Here is a 24337-nt window from a genome sequence, read left to right as displayed (position 1 = left end):
CCTCTGCCTCAGAACAAGGGTGAAGATTAAAATGAAGTTGTTGTTCCAGGCTGTGGTTGTATTACTTTTCTGCTACATTTAGATGCCACAGAGCTAGGTGCTGAAGAAAGAAGCATGATAGATAAATTTATCTCCCAAAGGGGGAAAGAATTCTAGACTCAATTGCTATAGCAAAAATCTAATTTCCATCACTTTATCATAACAGGAGGAATTTTGCTGTGCATACTGAATTGTCTTAGTATTATGGGACTGTTGGAGGAAGGGAACTCCACAGATGCATTCAGTGTGTGGGAAGACAACTCACAAGATTTGTTTGTCAAAATAAATTCAGGTTGAATTGCAAAGGATACAATGCAAATGAAATGAAACTGGTTCAAGTGACCTTTTTGCTCAGTGTCAGAAATACACTGGGCTTTGTTCAGCTCCGCAGGGGTTTTTTTGTTGATTAAAAAATTCCCCTTTCAGGTCTGTTCTTGAGGTTCTAATTAGCAAAATGTGACATTGCTGCTGGAAAAATTATTGTGAATTTTCAGATAAGAGTTGTCAATGAGAATGAGAATGCAGCCATATGACTCTAAATAATAGTCTCTGAGTGCAACTATAAGGCTGGGACAAAAGTTCTCCAGCAAGGAGGGTTTAATCTGCCCTTCTTCAAGTCTTCATAGACAATGGAGAAAGCAGACCAAGCTGCCATTTGCAGGATACTGAGTTGGGAGACTTTGTGTCCATAAGGCAGAGAGAAGCAGAGTGCTGCAGCGTAGAGAACATAGGCAAGAGTCAACTCAGCAAACTGTCGCAGGGGTAAAATCCCAGAGCCAAAAACATGCCTCAGAGACAGACAGCAGAACAGTGAGAACAGCTGGAAACAATAATTTGGTGTGATCAGAATGTACCTTTGCAATATGACAGAGCTCTAAAAAGAATTAAGACAGCTCCATGTTCAGAAGCATGACATTGTGGAACGGCCCATTAATGCTATATTTCTCCAGTGTTAAGACTCATCTATGCAGTTTTGCACATTTGTTTCCTAAGGAAATACTGATAAACCAAACAAAGTGTAGAAAAGAGAAAAGAAAATGCCTGGGAACTTGTGGTTTTGGTCTATGAGCCGTGCAGATGTGTCTGATTTAAGTGATAAATAAAGGAAGAGGAGTAGTAATCCGTCAGCTACCAGAAGGGTACAAAATCTGATGAGCAGACTAAAGATTTGGGCTATCACTAGTAACAGGAATAGTAGTCACTAAGTGAAAGGCAAATCACCTATGCACAGGATAAAGGTGAGGCACTGAGAGGTAATGGATAACATTAAACTGTAGACATTTCCCTGGAGTAATTGGTGGGACTGGAGGAGCTCTGTTATGGGGAACATTTAGTAGATTAGATGTTTCCACTCTCACACACCTGCTCTCTTACTGGTAGTAGCCACCAGTGCCAGACACAGGAGCTGTGCAATGCTGCTGGCTCCTTGCATTCTGTATGCTTGCCTCATATAAATCCCAGTGAAGGCAGAAAACTCCTACATCATGTACCATGTCCTGTCCCAACCCTCCTCACCTCCATCCCCATCCTCTTTGACATGATTTCCAGCAATCTTCCATACACTCATTCTTTCCTGATACTGCTCTCCCTTAAGCATACTGGGAGCTGCTAAATGTCTTAGGGTTTCACACCAGTTTTTCTGGTGACTATTAAACTAGTTTGGTAACTAGTAATATAGTCAGTTAAGAAGGGACTATTGCATTTGTTCGTTTGTCTTAATCATACTTTATAATATTAAGCTCTCTTTTCTCTTACAGTGTAAAAGCTTCTCAAGAAAGGGAGCACTGCTGTGTGTCCTAAACTTACCCAGTTTGGGGTAGTGTATTTCCTCTGCAAACTTATTCAGTAGCCAAAATTCCTTGACATTTATCTCCATTTCATCTCCAGTTTTCCTCACTTCATCATGGACTTAGTCAACTGCATTTTCCCTAAGGAGCAGGTGGGCCGTGATGAAAATGCAGACTCAGATATAACTGACCCTGAGAGAGCTTTGAAGACCAGAACTAATATTCTGGCTTAGCAGATGATGCAACATGAGAGTCAGCATAACAGCTGGAACACAATGGTGCGTTGCTCATAGTAACCCAAAGAAAGACTGATCCTGCGAATGTGCCCACCTTTAATCCCTGATACAGTGAATTTAAGTCCCATCCAGCCAAGGGATCGTGATTCTCTCATGATCTGTCTCTGATCTCAAATGAAGGGGTTTGCACTCCTCAGACAGACAAGGGTGTGTGGAGCATCAAGTGTGATACAAAGGTATGACACAAGCATCCAAGTATCAGAAGGAGTGTGGCCAACAGGACCAGGAAAGTGATTGCCCCATGTACTCGGCACTGGTGAGGCCATACCTCAAGCACTATGTTCAGTTTTGGGCCACTCATTACAAGAAAGACTTTGAGGTGCTGGAGCATGTCCAGAGAAGGGCAACAAGGCTGGTGAAGCATCAGGAGCACAAGTCTTATGAGAAGTGGCTGAGGGAGCTGAGGTTGTTTAGCCTGGAGAAAAGGAGGCTCGGGAGGGACCTTATCGCTCTCTACAACTACCTGAAAGGAGGTAGTAGAGAGGTGGAGGTCAGTGTCTTCTCCCAAGTAATAAGCAATAGGGCAAGGGAAAATGGCCCCAAGTTGTGCTAGGGGAGGTTTAGATCGGATATTAGGAAAAATTTCTTCACTGAAAGGTTTGGCAAGCACTGGAACAGGCTGCCCAGGGAAATGTTAGAGTCACCATCCCTGGAGGTATTTAAAAGACATGTAGATGTGACACTTAGGGACGGGGTTTAGTGGTGGACTTAGCAGTTGGGTTAATGGTTGGACTCAATGATATTAAAGGCCTTTTCCAATCTAAGTGATTCTATGATTCTATTCTATGAACAAGAATGCATGGGGCCAAGGAAAGAAGCTGATGAAGGATAATCAGGACAATCATACAGACCAAAAATAGCTGAGAATAGAGAGAAGGGGTAAAGGAAAAAATTTCCAGCCTTTACTTGAAATTCCATTACTTAGGGTGGATACTCCTGCCAGCCTAATACATTTGCAACCTCCCTAGATTTCCCCAAGGAAATGTTGCAGAAATAGATACTTCTATTAAGGTATATAGACAGTTTATTGTAAGTCTTCAAGACATCGCTTGATTTAGATTTCTTAGTAGGGAGGAGCAGTACTAGCATTTATGTTGTTTATGTGGTAGAAGTGGCAGATGCTCACACCACTCTTTTAACTCTCACAGCAATGCTCAGCCAGTCACGGGCTCGTGTGGCAGTGATCTGGGTGGCACACCCCTGCCCTTTTCCTTTAGCCAGATCCCAGAAGATGGTAAGGGCCAATACTTTGTCCATCTCTACGTTTCAGTCATCTGTCTGGTCTCCATCCTGTCATCATTCCTGATAAGTGAGAATACACTGGTGTATGAGTGAGGAGAGCAGTAGTGTGTTCAGTGAACCAGTGGCACTGCCTTATGTCTCATCCCTCTATGTACTTCCATCTCAAATATTGCTGAAGGTCAGATGGTGGATGTCAGAAATGAGGAGACAGATTCCTAGAAAACTGGGACTGAAGGGAACCCAGAGAAGCTGTCTCTTCCTCCTTTCTGCCCCATGGCGTGACCAGTTATACCCGTGTCGTTCTTGACAGAGGGACAAGCACCTAAGGAATCTCTTCCAGTGTCTCCCTGGCAGTCTCTCTCTCTCTCTCTCTCTCTCTCTCTCTCTCTCTCTGTCCCTGCTCATTTTTCTTAATTTTGCTCCTAATGTCTAACACAGACCTTTCTTGGCACTATTTCCTGTGTGATGGGCACAGAGAGCAGATTTTTTCCCTATACAACTTTTGTGACTGGAGATCTTCTTTTATCATCGCTCTGTCTTCCCTTATCAAGTTACACACAACACTTCTTTCAGGTTTTTCTTGCAGGACATGTTTCAGATCTGTGATTGTTCTCACTGCCCTCCATTAGAAACCCTCCAATGAGTCCATTTTGAAAGGCAATGCCAAAACTGGGCTCAATACACCAACTAAAGTCTTACCAATTCTGATTACAAGGAAAGGTAATTTCCAGAGGTCTTGATAGCTGCAGTCTTATCTATTCTTTAGAGTAGGAGGTTTGCTTTATTTGCAACAGTATACTACTTTTGACAGGGCTTGCAATCCCTTCTAACCTCTAGTGCTTTTTTGGAAGAACTGCTGCCTAACAAGTTGTTTTCTAACCCCTGTTTATGCATTTCATTTTTTCTGCATCACTGAGATTCTTTGCACGGTTTCTTACTGATTTGCATCTACGTTTTTTCAACTACTTTCCCAAATTGCCAAGATGATTTTGAATGCCAAGTCTGTCCTTCAGTGTACTTAAGGTGCCTTCCAGCTCTGTGTCTTCCTGATGTGCCCACTCCCTCTTTTGTCCTCCATGTTGTTAATTCAATCAGTGAGCAGAACCAGACCCAGAATAGATCTTTGTGGAGCTATTCTCAATACATCCTTTATTTTGATAGTAAACCATGGAGGACTATTTGCTGAGCAAAGTTTTTCAACTAATTTTTCATCTGTCTAACAGTAGTTTCTGCTAATTTATATTTCCCTAGTTTAGTCATAAGGATAGCTTTTGAAACGGAGCCTAAACAGCTTATGGAAATAAAGATACACAACATCTTCTGTTACTTCCGTATCTACAAGACCTGTTGCCTTGCAACAGCGAGAAATTAGATTGACTCAAAAAGACTGATCTTTAACAAATCTACACTGAATACAATTGACTGTCTCATTTTGCCTTTGATATTTAGAAATAACTTGATGATTTATTCCAGAATTTTAATGGGAAAGAGAATTAAGCTGATTGGTCCATAACTACCTGTCACCCTTTCCTTCGCTTTTCTAAGAGCAGTGCCTGTGATTTTCCTGTACTCCTCCACATCTCTACAGGTTCTGGAAGGCAGCCACTACCGATTCTGAGACTGCTGTAGCCAATTCTCTAACTACCTTCAATGAAGCTCATTACATCCAATAAATTCGAATGCATCTAACTCAATAACATTACATCTATCATACTCTTTCCTTATTCTATGCCAAGATCTTACTTCTTTATCACTGTTATTAGTTTCTCTAATATTATCTTCTGTCAATAGTTTTCACTCCCTGTTGAGCAGTGATCCAATATTTTGTTTAGTCTTCCTCTTGCTACTAATGAATTTACAGAATGATTTCTTGTTCCCTTTCATTATCCTGCTACTTACAAACTTATTTTATGCTTGGCCTTTTTGATTATATTCCTGCTTGCTTCTGCTCTTCTTCTATACTCACCTGTTGTGCTCCAAGCTAATGCTTATCTTCTGCATCCTTCCTTCACGGTGTGAGGTCAATGGTGAATTTGTGAACTGACTAGGTTATTTTAAAAATATTTTTTCCTATTCTCCCATGAGAATGTCCCTCCTGGAGGAGAGGAGGGTGAGGTGGCTCAGAGAAGTAGGGCTGGTGTATCATGACTTTGCTCCAGTTGACTAGAACCATAGCTCTAAGGACATTTGTGTGAAGACAGTGTAGGCTGCATCCTTGGATTCTGAAGCCTGAGGTGTTAGCCTGCTTGTCCAACCTGGGTGCAGGTGGTTGTTCTGATCCTCAGTCCACTAACAGTGCCAGGAGTGGGCAGGTTGAGGAGGGGTGGGAGACCACAGTGCTGTGCTGAAAGGAGGCTCTGCACTGCAAGACACCCAGGGACGGTACTAAGGCGCCAGTGTGCCCCTCACAGTGGGGCCTTGTCACCTCTCACTATGCCAGCACCAAGCCTCCCTATACAACACCAAACTCTCCTTCAGCATCCTGCCTCGACAAAGCCAGGAGCTGAGTGCATGGGCAGAGGGCTTGGGGGAATGCCAGGTTGAGGTCCCTCGCAGCGTCCTGTCACATCACCTTGCCGATGCTGCCCCATGCCCATGTCTTCTCCAGCATCCCAGTGTCAGTGTCCTTGCCCCTTTATACTCCCCATTTTGCCCTGACAACAGGTCCTCCTCTTCCTCCTCCTCCTGCTGTCCTGGGCTCTATGCAGACAGCTCCCCTCCCTGTGCTCCTCATTAACACCCCTCCTAACCGGCAGGAGCAGACACCACCAGCAGCTCCTTTCCCCTCCAATCCCCTCCCCTTCCCTTCCATAATCTATCTAAATATTAAAATGAGTTTGTCCCTGATTTACATGCGTAAGAAGGGATGTAATAATGAGGACGTAGATTAGAAGATTTAGCACAATCGTTTGTGTAGATTGTGTCCCATCAAAGGGCAGCTCTGACAAGCTGAGATTAAGGAGCAAACAGCTGCCGCTGGAATTCAGTCCATTTGTTTGTTTGCTGTTTTCTCTCTTGACTCCAGCAAACAGTCTCATTAACATGCAAGTGATTTGCCCCTTAAGCCTTTTCCTGTTTATTATTGGGGGAGTTGCTGACGAGGGCTTTGTAGAGTCCCTGGCCCAGTTCTGAGAGATCGACATGCAAATCAAGATTAAAATGGGAAGTAATTAAAAACAAAGAAGGGGCCACGACACCTTGGTCCCCTCTTCCCTTTCAGGGGTCTTCAAGTTAGGGCACCAGAAGAAGGTGTGGGGTGGGGGGAAACAGAGTGCTGCCCACCCATGCCTGTGTGGCCCTGGCAGGTCCCTCTTGGCTGTGGTGCTGAGCTCTCCCTTTCTTCTGTTCTCCTCCACTCCCACTGCCTCCCCCCTCCTCAAAATGTCTGTCTGTCTACTAAACTCATTTGCAGTCTTTGCTTCAATGGCCTCGTTTGCAGCACCTTCCATATGGTCCCTGCTCTCTGCCTGCCACAGACTCTGCATGCTGGGCAGCACAACCTGTGCTGACTGCTGCCTTCCCATGCACAGTCCCTAGCCCGGGGCTGTCTATGCCCTCTGCCCCCTTACCAGTGGTGTCCCCATCCAGCATCATGACCCTACCAACAGACCCTGCAGCTTTTTCAGCATCCACAGTGGGTGAGGGACTGGGACATGCAGAGATTGTGCAGCAGCTATGCTCACAGGAACAGACAACGATACACTGAAGGCTCCTCAATGGGTCTCCTCAAGGATCTCCTGAAGCCACATAGGCTGTGGAGGCTAGCTCAGGTCACTGGAGCAACACTGGGAACAAACCAGCACGGTGTCTGTCTTTCAGCAGCACCCGGATTCAGCTGGTGAACACTGCTGGTGAGAGTGCAGGGGCAGGGATGGTGTGCGCTCATCTACCGACTCCCTGAGTCCGATGCACCCTGTCTGCAGTGGGCTAGGGATGACAACTGTGAGGAACGGCACAAAGGATTTCTTGGGCTGAGAGAGAGAGACTGTCACATAAATTTCCTGCAAAGCAAGCAGCCCTTTCTCTTCATTTATCAGAGTGCTTGCTCTATCCCCTGCAAGACAAGTAAAAATATAATTAAGCCTAGAAACTTGCTCTGGGAAGCAGCAATGGTTATTCAGTGTATGTTTACCCAGACAAGCAGGGACAGGTGGAGCACCTCCACACCCAGCCTCACATCTTGATCACCCCCAAGGCTCCTGGCTTGGGCACAGCTGCTCCTGGACACAGGGTGATTTCTGCCCAGGTACTCAGCATGCTTTGCACCTTCTTAAGCATACTTGCATGTGTACGTGTGTGCACACCCTCAGTGCCAGGATGAGGCTGTTCACCAGGTGTGACACTGAACAGTTATGAAATCTGTGACTTTCTTTCACTATTTTCTTGAGTCCTGATGTTGACAGGCTGCTGTGCACATTTCCATGGGGCTCAGGGTCAGCAGGAGCAGAGGACAGGCAGCCTGCTCTAGGCTAGTCCAAAACTCCTGGCCCAGGGGGCTGGCTGTTGTTTTCAGTGGATACCCACTTGTGACTGAAGTTGGTTTCACGCATGACTGGGGAGAAACTGCAACACTGCAGATACGTGATTGCAGATTGCATTGTAATGAACACATGTAGGAGAATCATGATGCACATTTTATATACTTTCTAACCTGAGTGCTTTATTTTTATAGTCATGGGGTAGAGCTGCACAGAGGGTTGGTCAGGAAGAGCTCACTCTCTCCGTTGCTCAAGTTAGCTCTTAAGTCCAGAGAAGCTCATGGCTTTTGTAGGAACAACTTTTTAGAGCAGCAGTGCCTTCTCCTCAAACTACTTCTGCTACTTGCCAGGGCAATGCAGCAAGGAACGACCAAAACCAAAACAGGGCCAGCCTCAATGTTATGGCATTGCACAAAGTAAATGAGGTGGTGGCCATGATCCTTACAAACACCCAGTATTGTGTATAGACAGAATGACAGGCGGGTGATTGTGAATTCCCTGCTGCTGTTTCCAACTCATTGGTCAAAATAATTAATGAAATAGTTATAGCTTTTGCTTTTTCAAACTCAGAGAATGGCACAACTTCATTGCTTACCCAGCTTTTTTTGTTTGTTTGTTATGACAGTGCCAAAGGGGAGAAGAGCATTTTGCCAGCTGGGGCACTACCTGCAGGACAGCATAGTTTAGTACAGCGGGAGAGGCCAGTAATGTTTAAACAATGTTCAGGGATAGGAATAGATATCTTTTTCTGTCTTGTACTTGAGTAGCCACTGGATTCCTCTTATCTACTCTGACCCTGCCCCCATACCCCTCTCCAAGAGGTACCTCCCCAGCCAGCAGCCATGCTCTAGGTGTGCTCCCTCAAGAGATGGCCATGTGCAGTCCCAGCCAGGCCCCTGGGTTCCCCAGTGAGGCAGCACTCAGCTGTACAGCACTTTGTACGCTCGCTCACCTTGCAGTCCCGTCGGCAGAGAGGTCCCCAGGCAGCAGCACCCCACCAAGAGTAACATTGCCTCTTTTAGTATGATTTTTTTATCTGTAGCAACTCAGCCCTTGTTGCAATTGATTTTCAGTGGATCATTGAAAGCTGCTCCATCCACCTAGTCCTAGCAGATTTCTACTGCCTGCTTCTCTGTTGTTTTGTGGGGTTTTTTTTTAAATTTCTGCAAAAATAGAGTTTTGGTTTACAATGGGATAAGGGTTCTCTGGCTTGGGCATTTAACCTCATGAAGCCCTGGGCCATTTTTGGTCAAGCACAGCACAGTCAAAGCAACCACCACGTCCTTGGATGGAGATCAGATCTGGAGAACTTCACACTCCCCAGCTGAAAGAGTTATGAGTGATTAAGAAAGCCACTGATAATAGAAACACTTAGTCAGCCTTGGTGTAAGTAATTTGAGTGCTCCAGCTCTAAATAGGAATGAGCAGGTGAAATCAATGTGTATCTGCAGCATGCTCGCAAATAAGCAGGGAACTGCTGGAGAGTGCTGTTCACCTGCAGCTCATGTCACCACCCATGACACCATCATGCAGTGCATCCCTCCCAAGCTGGTCCTTGGGAATGTGCTGATGGACCCCAAAAAGTGGGACCAGCGCTTCAGCCAAAGGAACATTTGATGGAGAGAGGGGTCTGGAAGAAAACCACTCATAAATGAGGGAAGTGAGGATACTGGAGTTGTTCCTGATTCCCAAAAAAAGAGATTTTTGCCCAGGAGAGTCTAGAGATCAATCTGAGATGGCAGGTGCAGGAGAAGCTCTGGAAAGTGGTGGCTTGCCAAGGAGACAGAGGTACACTGAGTCCTCCAGCATCTCATGGGCTCCTGCATTATGTGTGCAGAGGGGTCCCTGCCCAAACCACCTGCTGCAGTAATAAGTGCTTGATTGAGAGCAGGACAGCAGAAAAAAAAGAGGGGCCTCGTGGGCCCGGCTGCAGCGTGTGCCACCATGTGAGCAGGGAAGGTGGGGGAGGTTCTAATCCCTCAGGGCCAGGCCAGCTGCCAGGATCCGGCTCATTCCCCAGCATGGCAACTCCGCAGCCTCTCTCTCACCAGCTGATGACACCCTTTGCAGGGCAGGGGCTGCCTGCAGCTTCTCTTCCTGGGGCTTGTGTTCCAAATAGCTGCAGGCACAGAAATGCCAAGTTTTATGTGCACCCTCTTTTGGGAGGTCCAGGAGGCTTTTGCGACCTGCATAGACACTTAAGAGGGTCAAGGGGGAATGTTGCATCTCCTAACTTGCCCTACTAATTGCTGGTGGTTTCATGCATCAACTTCACCAGACCTGTGCTGGGCTGTTGCTTTTCCTCTCTATGAGGAAAAATAAGTATAAAATTATCCTTGTGAACGTAACAGGGGGATTTTTGATCAAAGCCACTCCAGTGCAGGAAGCTTCTCTCTTCAGAGCCAAGATATCCAACTCACCCTCCACTGCATCCTTCTTTCGACTCTGATTATTGTTGCATTACTATTATGTCATAAATTGATGTCTTGTGTTCCTGTTTGTTATCTGGGGATTCTGCTCTAATCTTGACAATCGCTAATGCAGTGTAAATCCAGCGCACTGGGTGATAATCTGGCTACATAAAAAAAAAAAAAAAAAGACTTTCTAGGCATAATGAAAACCTTTCACTTTAATATTGAGCACAATACTTTTATCATGAAATTGCATTTCCCCCAGCAATTCTTCTCCGCAGTTCAGAAAGATACCGTGCTCTGTTTGCCTTTAGATAAAGCTGGTGCTCACTGGAATTTAGTGGGCAGGGTGCAGGATCCAGCCCCCAGCATAGTGCAGAGCAGTTAGCGTCCTGCACTCCAGTGACATCCAAAAGTTGGCAGAAGCCCTGCTCCCTCCCTGGCCTCAGCAGAGAATGTCTCCCCTCCGCCAAACAGAGTGCTGGAGGATGGATGGGGGCTTTTTTTGGGTTGTGTTAATTACACACGAAAATTAATTCAGTATGACTCATTTTTATAGGTAGTAATTAATGGCTGCTGAAACCCTGTTTTCCACCTACGTGTATCGTCACGTTAAGTAGGTGTGCTCAGAACTGAGGAGGCCCGGGGTCAGTGAACGAAGGCTGTGTTTCAGTCCCGTTCTCAGAGAGACATTAAGAGCGTAGGAGTGCAGAAAGCACGGCAAACCAGGGCGATAAAATGGGGAAGGCGAGATGGTGCGCTAAGGCATTGGTGGTACGGATGTTGAGCAGAATGAAACGCCCCCCCAAACCCAGCCCATGGCTTTTTGCAGGCCGGGGCCCCCATGCAGCTCCAAGGGCCGCCCCGCGCTGGCGGGGCAGGAAAGGCAGTGTCCCTGGCCCCAGCGGGGCCCCGTCCCTGCTGCCCCCCACAGCAGGCCCGGGGCCGGGGGCGCGGGGCCGGGGCGCCCGCGAGCGGGGCGGGCGCCCGGGTGTCGGTGGCGCAGCGTCCGGGAATGCGCCGCTGATCCTAACCAAGTTTGCCAGCCATGCTTTTCTCATGGCTCCCGCACAATGGCCCGTTTTCTGCCCACCTGCCGATTATGCTTAATTAGGCGAGGAGTTGATTAATTTGAGGTAATTGACAGCTAATTACAGGCCTGAGGGCTCATTAACTTGACGTCCTGTCTGAGGGAATCAGCTGGAGGGGGTCAGGTGATGTGCAGCCCCCCTCCGGTGACCGCTTGCCGCCCACTCACCTGGGCGGCCCAGGATGGGAACAAGCGAGGCCAGCCCGTGGGAGATGGGATGCTTGGGGCCGTGGGTGCAGGCCCTAGGCAGGACAAACGCCCCCAGAGGGGATGCAGCATGAGGAATGCTGCAGGGCAGGAGGCTCCCCATGGTGATAAAGTAGGCTTCAGGGGGAGAGGGGTTTTGGAGGTCGGTGATGGGGGGGGGGGGGCTTGGAGAGCAAACACCCAAGCATGCAGGTAGGAGGGGAGAGGGATGTGGATGGAGTGATGGCTCCCAAGGCTGCAGCTCCCTGTAGGCTCGGTCAGCAGTCCCCCACCATGCCCATGGCCCCAGCATGAGGGTGGAAGGATGCTACAGGTCCATCACCGCAATAGGAGCCCACAGCAGCTGCAGGTGTGCTGCAAGCATCCATGCTTATTGTACAGCAGGTCACTGCAAGGCATTGTTAGTCACTTCATATTTACATCAGACAATACAACTACTGATTGAAAACAGGGAATCTTTTCTTCAGTAAGACTCTTCTCAGTTGCTTTTTACTGCATGCTGTTTCCCTAATATCCTATCAACCTCCCTCAGTGGAGAATTTGGGCATGTCCTCTGGATTTACAAATGTATCCTGATCTCACCTTTCTGCAACTGGTGGGATCCCTGCACAGAGACAGGCTAAATGACATAACCAAGGTCACATTCAAAATTTAAGAGATAAATCTGGCTTTTTGAGCCCCAAACCCAGGACCTTGACCGTAAAACCATCTTCACCATTTTCCTCAAGCACAAGGCAGGTCACCTGAAGATTACTGACACCTGCCAGAGGTCTCGCCTTGTGTCCTCTCTTCCTGTGGACAGGCAGCTCACAGGTCTGGGATGTTCCTGGCAATGCTGAGGAGAGGGGCAGAGGATGCCTTTTTAAAAGGCTATTGTCTAATTATGTCAGACAAGATGTGGCTGCAGAAATGTATTTGAAAGGTCACAAAGGTTTGTGATGGCTTCTTGTTGCTGAGGGAGTGCTCACCACCCTTGGACTCCATCTCATCTTCTGAAAGTCTTGCCCTAGACATGGTACATCATGGGATATAATGACTAATTATTAAGCTTGGATCAGGATTCAGTGGTAAGCCAGTGCAGGAAGTGGCAGAGAGGAGGAATGAGAAGTAAGCCATACTGGTGAGCAGAATGACTACGGGACACAGTGACACAGTGAGCAGCCACAGGCTTCATACCAAGGTACTTTGCACTGCTTCAGGCAATGAAATCAAAGGAATGGGATCTTCTGGCAAAATTGCAGACAACTCTTCCTCTGTGCACATATGGAAGTGCAGTGAAGAATCCAAAAAATCATCATAAATCGCAGTTTGACCTGACCACTGGGGCTCTTCAGCCAGAGGAAGCTGCATTGCAGCTGGAGCCTTCTCAAACACTTCACCCACTGGCATCATCTCTAACTGCCTTATTTTGGCCTTACTCCTGCCTCTGGCTCCTCTGAAAGTGCTGTGCCATCCTCACATTCTTGGTGTGATTAAAAAGGATGAAAAATACAGGTGTCTCATCTGCATATTGCTGATAGTGGCTTTTAGAAACCTGACTAAACAACTTGCTTTTATATCCTGCTATTGCATTCCACGGCTAACTTATACACTGCCCTTTATCCCTTTGAAATGTACTGGGGTTTCATTTTTTAAGCTCTCATTTACATTTCATAGAGTTGGGTAAAGCTGACTGGTCTCAATGCCAATCATTATTTAATACCCTTCTCCCATTTGTTGTTCCTTCTTTCTACCCTAAAAACACCCAGACTGGGTGATGATTCATTGTACAGAGGCCAAATGGACCCCTGTGACAAATAAATTTTGCTCACTTGCTCAGAACCTCTCCTGTGTCCGTCTCTTTCAGGAGAAGGTGTCCATAATTTAAGTTGCATTTGAGAGGAGAACACCCCAACTATTTTTATAGTGGCATTTATCACTTAGAACCTGGGAGAGGAGTTATTTGGAGGAGGCCAGACAGGTAGTTTCCTGTTTTTCTCTCTAAATCCATTGTTGAAATTGGCTAAACCTTGGCAATTTCTCATCTTGACTATTGCAAGGCTGTTGCTTTCTAGTGCAAATACAAAGATTGTACATTGGTATGATGGTATTAAGTATTAGGTATAGCACTGGGCTACCTAGTCGTGAATTTCTTCCTCTTTCCAGGGATACATATAACTATATACAATTCTCAATGAGCTCACCTAATGTTATCATCAGCTTATATATGGAGCACTTGGACTGAAGTATATTTAGCAGTTACCCACATTTAACAGGATGTCTGAGGTAGATCCAGATAGGAAAAGTGCATCCTGTGTGTTTTACTAAACCTTACAGCTCTCTCTTGCTATAGAAAGCCTCACCCACCAAATGCCATACTGTGACACTGGGTGCCTTTCAGAAGAAGGAATGTTTCATGAAGACCATGACTCTTCCAAAGCCTAAGCTTTAGGAAAACTTCCTTTTTGACACTGAATATTTGCCTGAATTCCCAAGAAATCTCTGGAAGCCAGAAGCCTCACTCACCATTCCTGGAAGTGTTCCAAAAGCATGTAGATGGGCTGCTCAGGGATATGGTGGTAGACCTGGTGGTGTTAACATTTGGACTCGACCTTGGAGGTCTTTTCCAGCCTTCATGATTCTATGGTACTTGAGTCAAGAGCTCCTTCTGTTTCTATTGAAATTGCTGAGTCTGGGCTTAGGGGGTTAGTTCTAGCAACAGGAAATTTTACACAGTTGTAAAGCTCTGGGTAGGCAGCGACAGATATGATCCTTGAGGGAGTGGTAAGTAGCCTCCCTAGGATTGTCATACTGATCTGTGGATCAGGATAGCACAGGATCATTTACTTGAGAGGTGCTTCCTCAGAAAAACCCACTCTATAACAGTATGTTTTGATTTAGGCTGATGTCACTTCAGCCAGGGAGACTTGTTATTGGTATATGTTCATGACAAGCTATTGGTATTTGAATACAGGTCTCTGGAACATCCAGAATTTCATTAAATTTAGGCCAACTCCTTCTTGTACTAAGTCTGTGGATGCTGCAGAAGAAAAAAGTTGGAAAAGATACCAGTACTCAAAGAGAAGTGTGTAATACCTGTAGTCTGTTTTACAGTAGTATAACTGCAAGTAATCCCTACACAAACTACACACAAGCTTTCTAAATATGTTAACAGGATGGACATTATTGCTGTCATCGATGACGGGGTAACCTGTTTGAGTTTAATTTGCTTTTTATCACAGAATTTTTGGCTTTGGAATCCTCTGGCTCTTGGGAATCCAAAAAAAATGAGGTGGAGGTGTCAACAAATAATTTTTCTGAGGAACACAACTCTACCATTTTTGGAAAGCAATCTGGACTTCTAGCAGGTTGCAGTGTTTAAGAAAGTTTCATGATTTCAAGGAATAGAGTAAGATATTCCCACTTCTGACCATTACCTAAGCAGTGGCAAGCATGCAGTTGCTGATGCCTGGGCCAGTTTAAACTGCTGCATTGGCCATCATGTGAAGCAGTCATTTGTTATTTGTGGATGAGAACTGTGCTCAGATGTGGACTGACGACATGGCTTGTTGCTTCTGCGATACCCTTTCCATTGCTTTCCTCTTTGGACAGAGCGCAGGGCATTTCAGGAGGAAGAGTGTTAGATCTAAACCACTAAGATTTTCTTGACTCTTCATCTGTTCTTCTCCACTTTGGCAGATACAAGCCATTGTTCAGCACTAACATCCCCGCACCACGTGTCCAGCCATAATGTGTACCTCATGGTGCATTTGCAGCTGAAGCTGTGTCTGAACCTGTCCACAACACTATCTGTGATCAGTGACTTTTTAAAGAGCAACCTGCTGCTTCTCCAATGTCTCCATTTAATTTGGGTACCACTGCAGCATGAGATAATACAACAGGCCAAGAGGACTGCTCTGAGCTCAAAGAGTATGAATGGCCAGAGGGAGAGCTTCTTAGGTCTTTTTCTTACCTAAGAATTTCTTCTGCAACATAAAGAGCAAGTGGCCACCAAAAATAAGCTCTTTCTATTCAGTCTGGCTCCAGAAGTAAATTTGTTCCACATACACAGTCTGTGTGAAGGAACTCAAGGCATTATGATGCCAACAACAGCAGCTTGATGAAATGTTGCTTTAAAATCCATGTCATAACTACTGCATATATATATATATATATATATATATATGCCCATGTTTTTACATCTGTATATTGGCACCTGCCCTGCAGAGGCTGGATGACAATTCTCCCAAATCAATTAGAAGGCTGAATTTTAGGTCAAGATCCTGCTAAACAGCTTGAAGAACTGCCACAGATATCCCATGGGTACACTAAGCAGGTCAACTTTCCAGTTCTGACATTCGAAGAAAGGTATTTTTCAGGTGCTGCCTATGTAAGTGACATAACTCCCAACCACCAGAAAAACAGCCCGTATTGTAAGCTTAAATGAGACCTTGGGATCAAAATTCTACAGTTTCAACCCAAATGCATTACATGATGCACAAATTACTGATATGTGTTTAGCTTCATGTGCCTGAGAAGCCAGTTAGCAGAAGAGTGTACATAGGTGCACAGACCTTTTATATAATTTTGAACATCTTTCACCTTGTAGAGCTGTTAAGTAACAATTCTTTATCAGTATCTGGGTTTCAGAAGAGAAGCCACCTGACCAATTGCCTTGCTCAGGAGTAAGAACGTCACTGTAATTATCTTGTTTGCAAGAAAAATAAGAACATTTATCTCATTTTATGTTAGCAGAAGAAATAGCAATTGTGAAATTTATCATTAGCCCAAATGTGTTTTTATTCTGCAGATGAATAAATGTTGAATGATTGACCTTTGTGTAGTATTTTTCCTATTATTTCTATAGGAATTTTATATTAAATTTTCCATTAAATGCTGGAATTTTGCAAGACATTTGACTGACCCAAATAAGAACAAACCACCTTATTCTTATATGTCCTGCATTTTAACATTTTGAGGTGAGAGGAGAGCCAAAAGCCATCAGTTTCCATGATGTAGAAAATAAACAATGTTTCTGAACATTTAGCTTACATGAGACTGTTTATGTTCATGCACAGCAGTGCTGATCTGTTGCAAACTAGTTTGAGTTAAACCGAAAAGTCCCAAGTGCGACTTTATACCTGTTTTGTTTGAAGATGCTGCAAGACAGTGTGAACCATGAGAACCAAAGAGAAGGAAACCTTTCTCTTTTTAGATCAGTAAGTCACTGGGAGGATTAGTCTCCTGTAGTCCCTGAGAGCAGTTGGTCACCTTGAAAAAAGACACCAAGTGAATTTCTCCTTCCTAGGACCCACCTCTCTGTCCATCCAAGCAAGGACCATGAGTCCAGTGAAGAGGGCCCTTTGGTAAATGTGGGACTGGCATGGGAGTATTGGGTGATCTGCCATATAACAGCAGAAGTCAAGCACAAGTAGCAAAAGGTTTGCCCGTGCATCGTCTTCTGACTAATGCACTAACAGCACCTCCTGCAGATCTGGGGGAGTCTGAGGAAAGAAGTATGGGGACAACTGATTCAGAGCATCTATCCATACCTTCTCCCAAATAAAGGTATTTTGAAGTTGCGTAGGTGCTAGACGTTAAAAGACATCAGATACTCACCATTTCAAAGCAGAGACTGTTTACTTTGGTATAGCTCCAAGCTGGGATTTATAACCAATTTAGCAGGACAGCTTCTCAGAATTTATAGAAGTTGATTGTTTTGGCATTAGTTTGATGACTGATCTTCAATCCAATGCCAAGACTAAATTAATTTATTGCTCTGATCAGATAGTGTTCTTTTTGTTAGTTTCCCTCCATAATACTTTAGCTTACATATGTATACAAATATGTATGTAGCTTATTTGGATTATATTTTTATTTCATCTTAAAGACTTTTATGAACATTATAATAAAAAAAACATACAAATGCCTTCCTGATACTTCTGTAGGCAATAACAATTGACCAGAATGGATATTACCAGGCAAAAAGCTTGAATGCATTCACTTAAGAAGTCAATGATATCCACACATTTGTTTCACTGACAGTACATTTGGCTCATCAAATATATAGCACTCTGCCTGTACACTCAAGTTTTCAGGACAGGGGTTTGTGACAAAGAGACATCTACTCACTTGCTACAAGAAAAATGACAAATGTTACTTTTTTTGTCATGGACAACAATTTTGTTAAGTTACAAAAACTAGGAAGCTGCCTAGAGATTAGAGAAAAGGAATTATGCTATTGATCATTAAAATAAAATAATAAAAAAAGGAAATTTGGAGTTCTCAGGAATATCTATTGCCAGTAAAATAACAGAATTTTAAAAATGGGGAAAAAAATCACTAACCACCTAGAGATCAGAAAACAAGCATCAGCACTAGGGATTTCTAAAGAACAAATTGTGCTGGAGAAAACTGATTGCTTTTAAAAATAGAATTACAAAATTAGTGGATGAAGGGAACATGATGGATTTGATACATTCGGATTTTAGTACAGATTTGATAAATCCTACTCAAAATTAATGCAAATGGGTTTGGCTACACCAATAGATGGAAAGAAAAATTGGCTGGAGACCCACAAATAAAGGATAATGATGCATAAAAAGGTATTGTGTTGGAGGGAGAGGTCTCCCAGAGATCAGCAGTCAGTACTGTCCTATTTAACACCTCTTAACATGACACCTTCTGCCTGGAAATCAGGAAATTTTGTTAAGAGAGTGAAATATGGAAGGACGTGGGATAGACCAGCTGAAAATAAAACTGGATCCCAGCAAAAATACAAGTATTGTCCAAACTACAGTATAGTCAGGAGGAGGTCCCTAGAAAACACCAGATGAGAATCACTGCAGCAGGAACCAATGAGATGGGAATTTGCAGTGTAGGACAGCAGAAAAACAACAGGAGAGTTTGAGCAATACAGCTACAATTCACCCCAATGTGGAAAGACCAGAAGGCTTTTTGCAGGATCTGTCTCCCACATATGCTTTCAGTAAGGTTCCAAGCAGGTTTTGATGGTGTAGCGGGTAGGGGAGCTCCTGGAGTCTCTCTTGTCACATGCTGGAGACAAAACTGCTGTTAAGAGATTCTTCTCCCCAGAAACAACCAGTGCAGACACTCACAGTGAAGTTAGCCTGATTTGGAAGGAGGGCTTTAAATAGATCCTCATTCATTTTTTAAAAATGTAAAACCAGGAAAGGAAATGGCAGTAAAGCAAATTAAATGCATTAATAGTAGACATAAATCCCCATTTTCCTAATGTTTTCCCATTCTCTATCACTCACTCTGTCCATTTGCAATTTCAGCTATTAACCATCTAATCTCAGCCTCCATCCACAGGTGTACATGGGTGTCCCAATGACTTTTGCACCTCTAGGCCAATTTCAGACAACTTCCAGAGTGTAGGTAATACATTTCTGTACATTTTGTTATGTTAATGGGCTGACCAAAAAAGAAATCCGACGATTGCCCTTAATGAAGTATGAGCATATCCTCTGGGAGGCATCTAGAGAATCCACATGATGTGGTCTTGAGAGACACATCCACAAGGAACACCATGCTTCCCTTTCTAACTCCACTGCTCATGAAACTTCTGCTTTTCTCTGATCTCCTTCTTGCTGAAACCCACCACCTATTCCTATTTGCTCCCCTTGTGTTTTTTTCATAATTTTTCTTCTTAAATTGCATTTGTAACCATCTGACTCCTTTGCTCCTTTGCATTTGCTCCAGCCTCCTGCCCATGCCTTGCTGTCTTCCAAACTGTGCTTTGTCATCTCTCTTGGTCTCCTGTCCTCCAAGAACCCTATTTTAAAATTCTTCTCACTTACCTGTATTTTTCTTTCAGTCTTCCATATCACTCCATTTTCACAATCATCTTCCACCAGAAAAACTTGCTGATAATATTTTGATACTTGCTAGTGAAACTCCTGTAAGCCTTACCCAGAGGCATTATACAAATGGGGTACACTAATATTTACTGTAGCAAGTTCCTCCGTTTTCAAACTATTGAAGTGAATGAGAGAAATTATGTCTCTTTTGCTAGAGCAAATAGTTTTAAGCTCCCTAGAGAGCTGCAGTGATCATTTTAATAATGTTCTCTGTTAACGCAGGATCAGACCCCCAGAGCATCAGAGCAAGAGCAAGGTTTTCAATGTGGCAGAATTAGGAAAATTACATTTTTCCTGCCCTGGTCTGTCGACAAACATTTGGACTGGAGCAACTGTGGAGTTACATGAAATCTGGAAAGTAGCACTTACACCCTCTCTGCATGAGTGTACAAGGTCAAAATAGTGTTATACATTAGTGAAGATATTATAATTATTATTAGGATCTCTGTAATGCTCATCACTCTCTCCTAAATGCATGTGTAAACTGTGCACACTGTAGCAGTTAACAGCACTGTGAGAAACCTTCATTTTTAGCGTTCTGTTTTAAATTAATTAAATTAAATCTTTAACACTGCAAAAAGTTACTTAAAAAATTAAATTCATAGAATAGTTTTTTACAGGTCTTAAAAAAAATATTAAAATGTCTGGTATTGCACTGTAATTTATTATTATTTAAATTTCTAATGCCTGCCAGCTGCTTAGGCATTTGCATTTTTATTTATTTATTAATTTAAAAACCACACGTATTTAATGAAACAACAAGGCAGACAGCAAGCACTGGAAGGGCCACTTGACTGTGGCTAAGAAGTTATAGATAGGGTTTGAACTGTGCTGGATAACCTCTAACAAGCCTCTTTACATCTTGATGTCTCCTTTTCTCCTCCCACTCTCTTATGGTTTCATCTGCTTATAACCTCTTGAGAACAGAGACCTTCACCTAATTTTTTGTTTCTGTGAATGACAGCACAATAAAGCTTTGATACTTGCTGAGGTCACCATGACTAAAATGACTAGTGTGGTGCATTTGATAACTCAAACTACTAAAGAGATGTCCTCCAAACACCACTCCAGCCCAGAGGCCAGGTACTGTACAATTAGTAAGCATTATGTGAATGCCAGGTGGTCTCAGTGAAGGCCAAAAGGAACCGTTGCACCCTTTCCCTCCATCTGCATATTTTTCACCTCTCTTCACAATGTTTTTGAGTGCTGCTAATCTGTATGAAGAATATTCTTCATCAGAATGTCCTCCTCACAAGGACATAAAACCAACTCACTCGATCCTTATCTGTATGTGGAAGTCAGAAATTTGGCATGACATTATCAATACAGCAAGATGACAGGCCAGTAAAATAGAGGTGTAACAAGCAAAGACCCCAGTATTTCCTCAGGCAAAGAAATGGAGATAAATTGGCAAATCCAGTCATGTGTCTTCTTGGAGACTTTTCTCCTGGCATCTGCCAGTGATGTCCAGTCTCTTGAGGGAGGCTTGACACAGGAAGTGTCACCAATCCTTACTCAGGCAGGTCACTTGACTCCTGAACTTCCAGAGCACAAAAACTGAAATGAGTGTGATGGTCTCTAGTTTTCTGTCACTGATCTGGGATTCCTCCTAAGACCAAAACTGAAGCATCTGGAAGGCAAGGTAAGTGGCCATGTGGTATAAGAGGCAGTAGTTTTTCCTTTTCAGACACTAGGGTTATAGATCTGTTCTGCTGAGACACTTGAAAGCAGTGGAGGCATGGGTTTCACTGAGCATCCACTGGAGAGCCTCAGGTCAGGTGGAGTTCATAGATGTTTCTCTCTGCCTCTCTCTCTTCGTGAGGCAGCATAAAAGCTGCCAGCTCACTAGAGTAAGGCAGGAGCAATAAACCTTTTCTCCTTTCCTCTCTGTGTTTTAGTAAGAGGATTACATACCTCCTCCTTCTAGAATAAACCTCTTTGCAGGGAAGATACTTCTCAAGCCCTCTTTGGAGATCAGTCTCCGCATCAAGACTCCTAAGATTCAAGCCATCACAGCAGCCAGTAGGAAATGAACCCCAGTTAAAAGGGAGAGGCTTTTACAGCTCTGCAGGACTGCAGGGTAAGGACACTGTATGTGCTGCCACAGCGGAAGGATCCTTGCTGGGTTCACAGCTATGGGAAACAGAAAAATAAGGAGGCACAAGCACAGAGCAAAGTTCAAGCTCCATCCATGATGACAGGAGACTGCTGCAGGAGCCTTGGGAAGACACAGCTAACCCTCTTGCTGGAACAGCTTCACCACCGGGGACAAATAACCCAAGAAACAAAAGAGGGAACCTCTTGTAACTTTAAGCCTTGACCAAATATGACTGAAAACAGTTCGCAAGTTTGCACAAGTGCATGCAATGAGTACATTGTTAAAACAGAGAAAGCAAATTAAAAGCTTTAAGACATAGTTTTATGTTTTACTATGTTTAATGCATAGACATTAATTAAGGACCTTTAGAATGACCACAACATCCAAATCAGACTTAATAGCTAATATATTGCATAACTTTGGAAACATCAATTAGCAATTACTCTGTTTGTTTACAAAACACCTATGCATTAAAATGAAAGTCTGTGTGACAAGTTAATAAAACTACTCACTTCCACTAAGCCTCCTCAGCACACACTGTTCTTGCCTTCTGCTGAGTCTACCTCAGCCACTGTGACTCTACAGACCTGCTCTGGCTCCTGTTTTGTCTTCTGACTCTTTCTACTCTCTCTGTAGTAGGTCACTTTCTGCCATCACACTCTCTACTCTCACTGTAGTAGTTTTAGGCTAGTGGCATATAAGTGCATGTTTGGGGTTTTTTTTTGCATTTCCTATGGCTCCTTTAGTCATCCTCTTCACCTGCCTTAACTTATGTGAATCATTTCAATGTTGTCTAACTGTCTTTTGGAGCAAAAGAAACATCCTGATATGTACATACATCTTGCCATCTCAGACCTCCCATCAGCATAGAGAGGGATAGTCTGATTCACCTCCATGTCACCTCTCATCTTTCCAGCTTTCCCCTTCCTGGCCACACTGGGACCTCTGATGATCAAAACAACTCACAGAAGATATATTCCTTGAGTCTCTCTGCTACCCACTTTCCAGGGGCAGCAGCTGACACACAGCCCTCTATATGAAGGGTAACTTGGGGAGAAGGGACTGCTGGAGCTTGACCTGCTGCTACTGCAGCACTATGCCCTTTCCCTCTCTCTGTTGACTATTTTAATGGTTCTTCTGTATTTTTGGATGGCATGGATGTGTCACAGGTAACCTCCTTTCCGCTTGTACACACGTTTGTTTGCCTGCTTGCCCAGTGGGATGGCTGGGTTTTGGAAGCACCAGGTGCAGCTGCTGGGACTGCTGGTTGGAGAAACATTTGCCTCCTGAGCCCGTTAATTAGCACAGTAACGGTAACTGTGCTCCATTAGCCAACCCATGTGGTCAAGTCCCCTCCCCGTCCACCAACCTTGCCCTTAATGAGAGCTGGAAGGGGGACACTCACAAAACACTGCCTCAGAATAATATTCGGCTTTGTCCACGCCGGTAACGAGAGCTGACAGGATCACTACGTCCATTTCTCTTCTAATTAGCACACTTCCAGCTCGGCCTGAGCCAGCAGCCAGAGAAAAGCGATCGGACAACCGTACCGAATCACAAACACAAAGAGGCCCATTCCCCATAATTAGGTGAGACAATCCCTCAGTCTTTTCTCGGCTGGAGCTTGCCGGTAAGACTCTCGCTGTTTTGGTAAGTCCCAGCAACACAAGTTACACGTCTCCCCAGGACACTAATAAGCCCCTAATTGTCTTCCGCTTCACACGGCTCGTACCATAGGTCTGACTTGGGGGAATTCTTCTAACAAGCGGCAGCCAGCGCTCCCTGCACCACAGACGGACAGGGAGCCGCCTTTTGGGCACCGGCAGGAGAAGGGGGACGGGGAGAAACAGCCAGAAAAGCAGTCCAGGCGCTGGGGCCCAGCTATGTGGCACGGGGCTGGTGGCTGGGCAGCAGCCACACGGTGCTGGAGACATGGAACTTCTCCATCCTTACTCCATCTCCACTGTCCCCCTGCGTGGTGGAAACCCAAGTTCAACTCTTGGCCTGCCTTCTCCTCTGTCACCTCCAGTGGTGGTACACAGGTTCTCACACTTCCATGCAGAAACCATCAAACTCAAACATCTGACTGTACAGATTTGCCTTAGGTCTCTGCTAAGGCTTCCTGGGGACTCCCCTTAGAGAAACGCAGCACCTGGCATACACTTTTCTCCAGTGAGGGAATGTCTCAGAGTTCAGGCTGGGAATGAGCACATGTAAACAAGACCCTGTCAGTTCTCGTGGAAGGGAACACATGCTGGGTCTCACAGGGCAGGTTTTTAAAGATGTCCACAAAAGGATTGAAAACATGAGTTGTGAGGGAGGTAGGAGACGCCAGCTCAAGCTCCCTTATCAAAACAAGGCAAAGGAGGGCATACTCGCTCTGACTTTCAATCTGACACTTCCTTGAGAAACCATCATCAATCAAATACTTTTCAGCAAAACATTTGCCCTAATTTTTGATTACAAGTTCATATTGAGCAAAATATCACAGCTAATCCTGTTAAGGATAGCCATGGCCTGCAGATCCCTTTGCCTCCTGTGCATCTGATTACAAACTGATCCCTCCTGCAAATCAGGGCTCACCCTGATTCCTCCCACAAGGAGCCCCTAGAGAAGTGATTTGTCTGCTGGTTTTACATATGCTGTTTGGCTTCGGTGTGCTAAACAGGGGGAGAAACCCAAGACAGAGTGACAAGCTGATCCGTGCAGAGTACAACAGGAAGACAGATGCCAGTGCTTTCCCTGAAAGGCAATTTGGGATTATATATATATATATGTGTGTATATATATATGTGTGTATGTATATATATAAAATAAATTAAAACTA

At 44.4% G+C, this 24337-nt stretch overlaps 1 protein-coding gene across 1 annotated transcript in view; it reads right to left on the bottom strand.

Annotated features, from left to right (window-relative positions):
* Positions 1-12088: 12088 nt before the first annotated feature.
* Positions 12089-24337, bottom strand: part of LIN52 (lin-52 DREAM MuvB core complex component) — a 57214-nt gene continuing 44965 nt past the window's right edge. The window contains exon 6 of the mRNA XM_027671408.1: positions 12089-12385. Coding sequence (XP_027527209.1) covers positions 12195-12385 — 191 coding nt within the window. The 3' untranslated portion in view covers positions 12089-12194. The remainder of the gene's footprint in view (positions 12386-24337) is intronic.

Source organism: Neopelma chrysocephalum, unplaced genomic scaffold (assembly GCF_003984885.1).
Source record: "Neopelma chrysocephalum unplaced genomic scaffold, ASM398488v2 Primary Assembly neopelma1_24, whole genome shotgun sequence".
Classification (NCBI taxonomy): domain Eukaryota; kingdom Metazoa; phylum Chordata; class Aves; order Passeriformes; family Pipridae; genus Neopelma; species Neopelma chrysocephalum.
The sequence above is the reverse complement of the archived record's forward strand: the minus strand, read 5'-3'. Positions and strand labels throughout refer to the sequence as shown.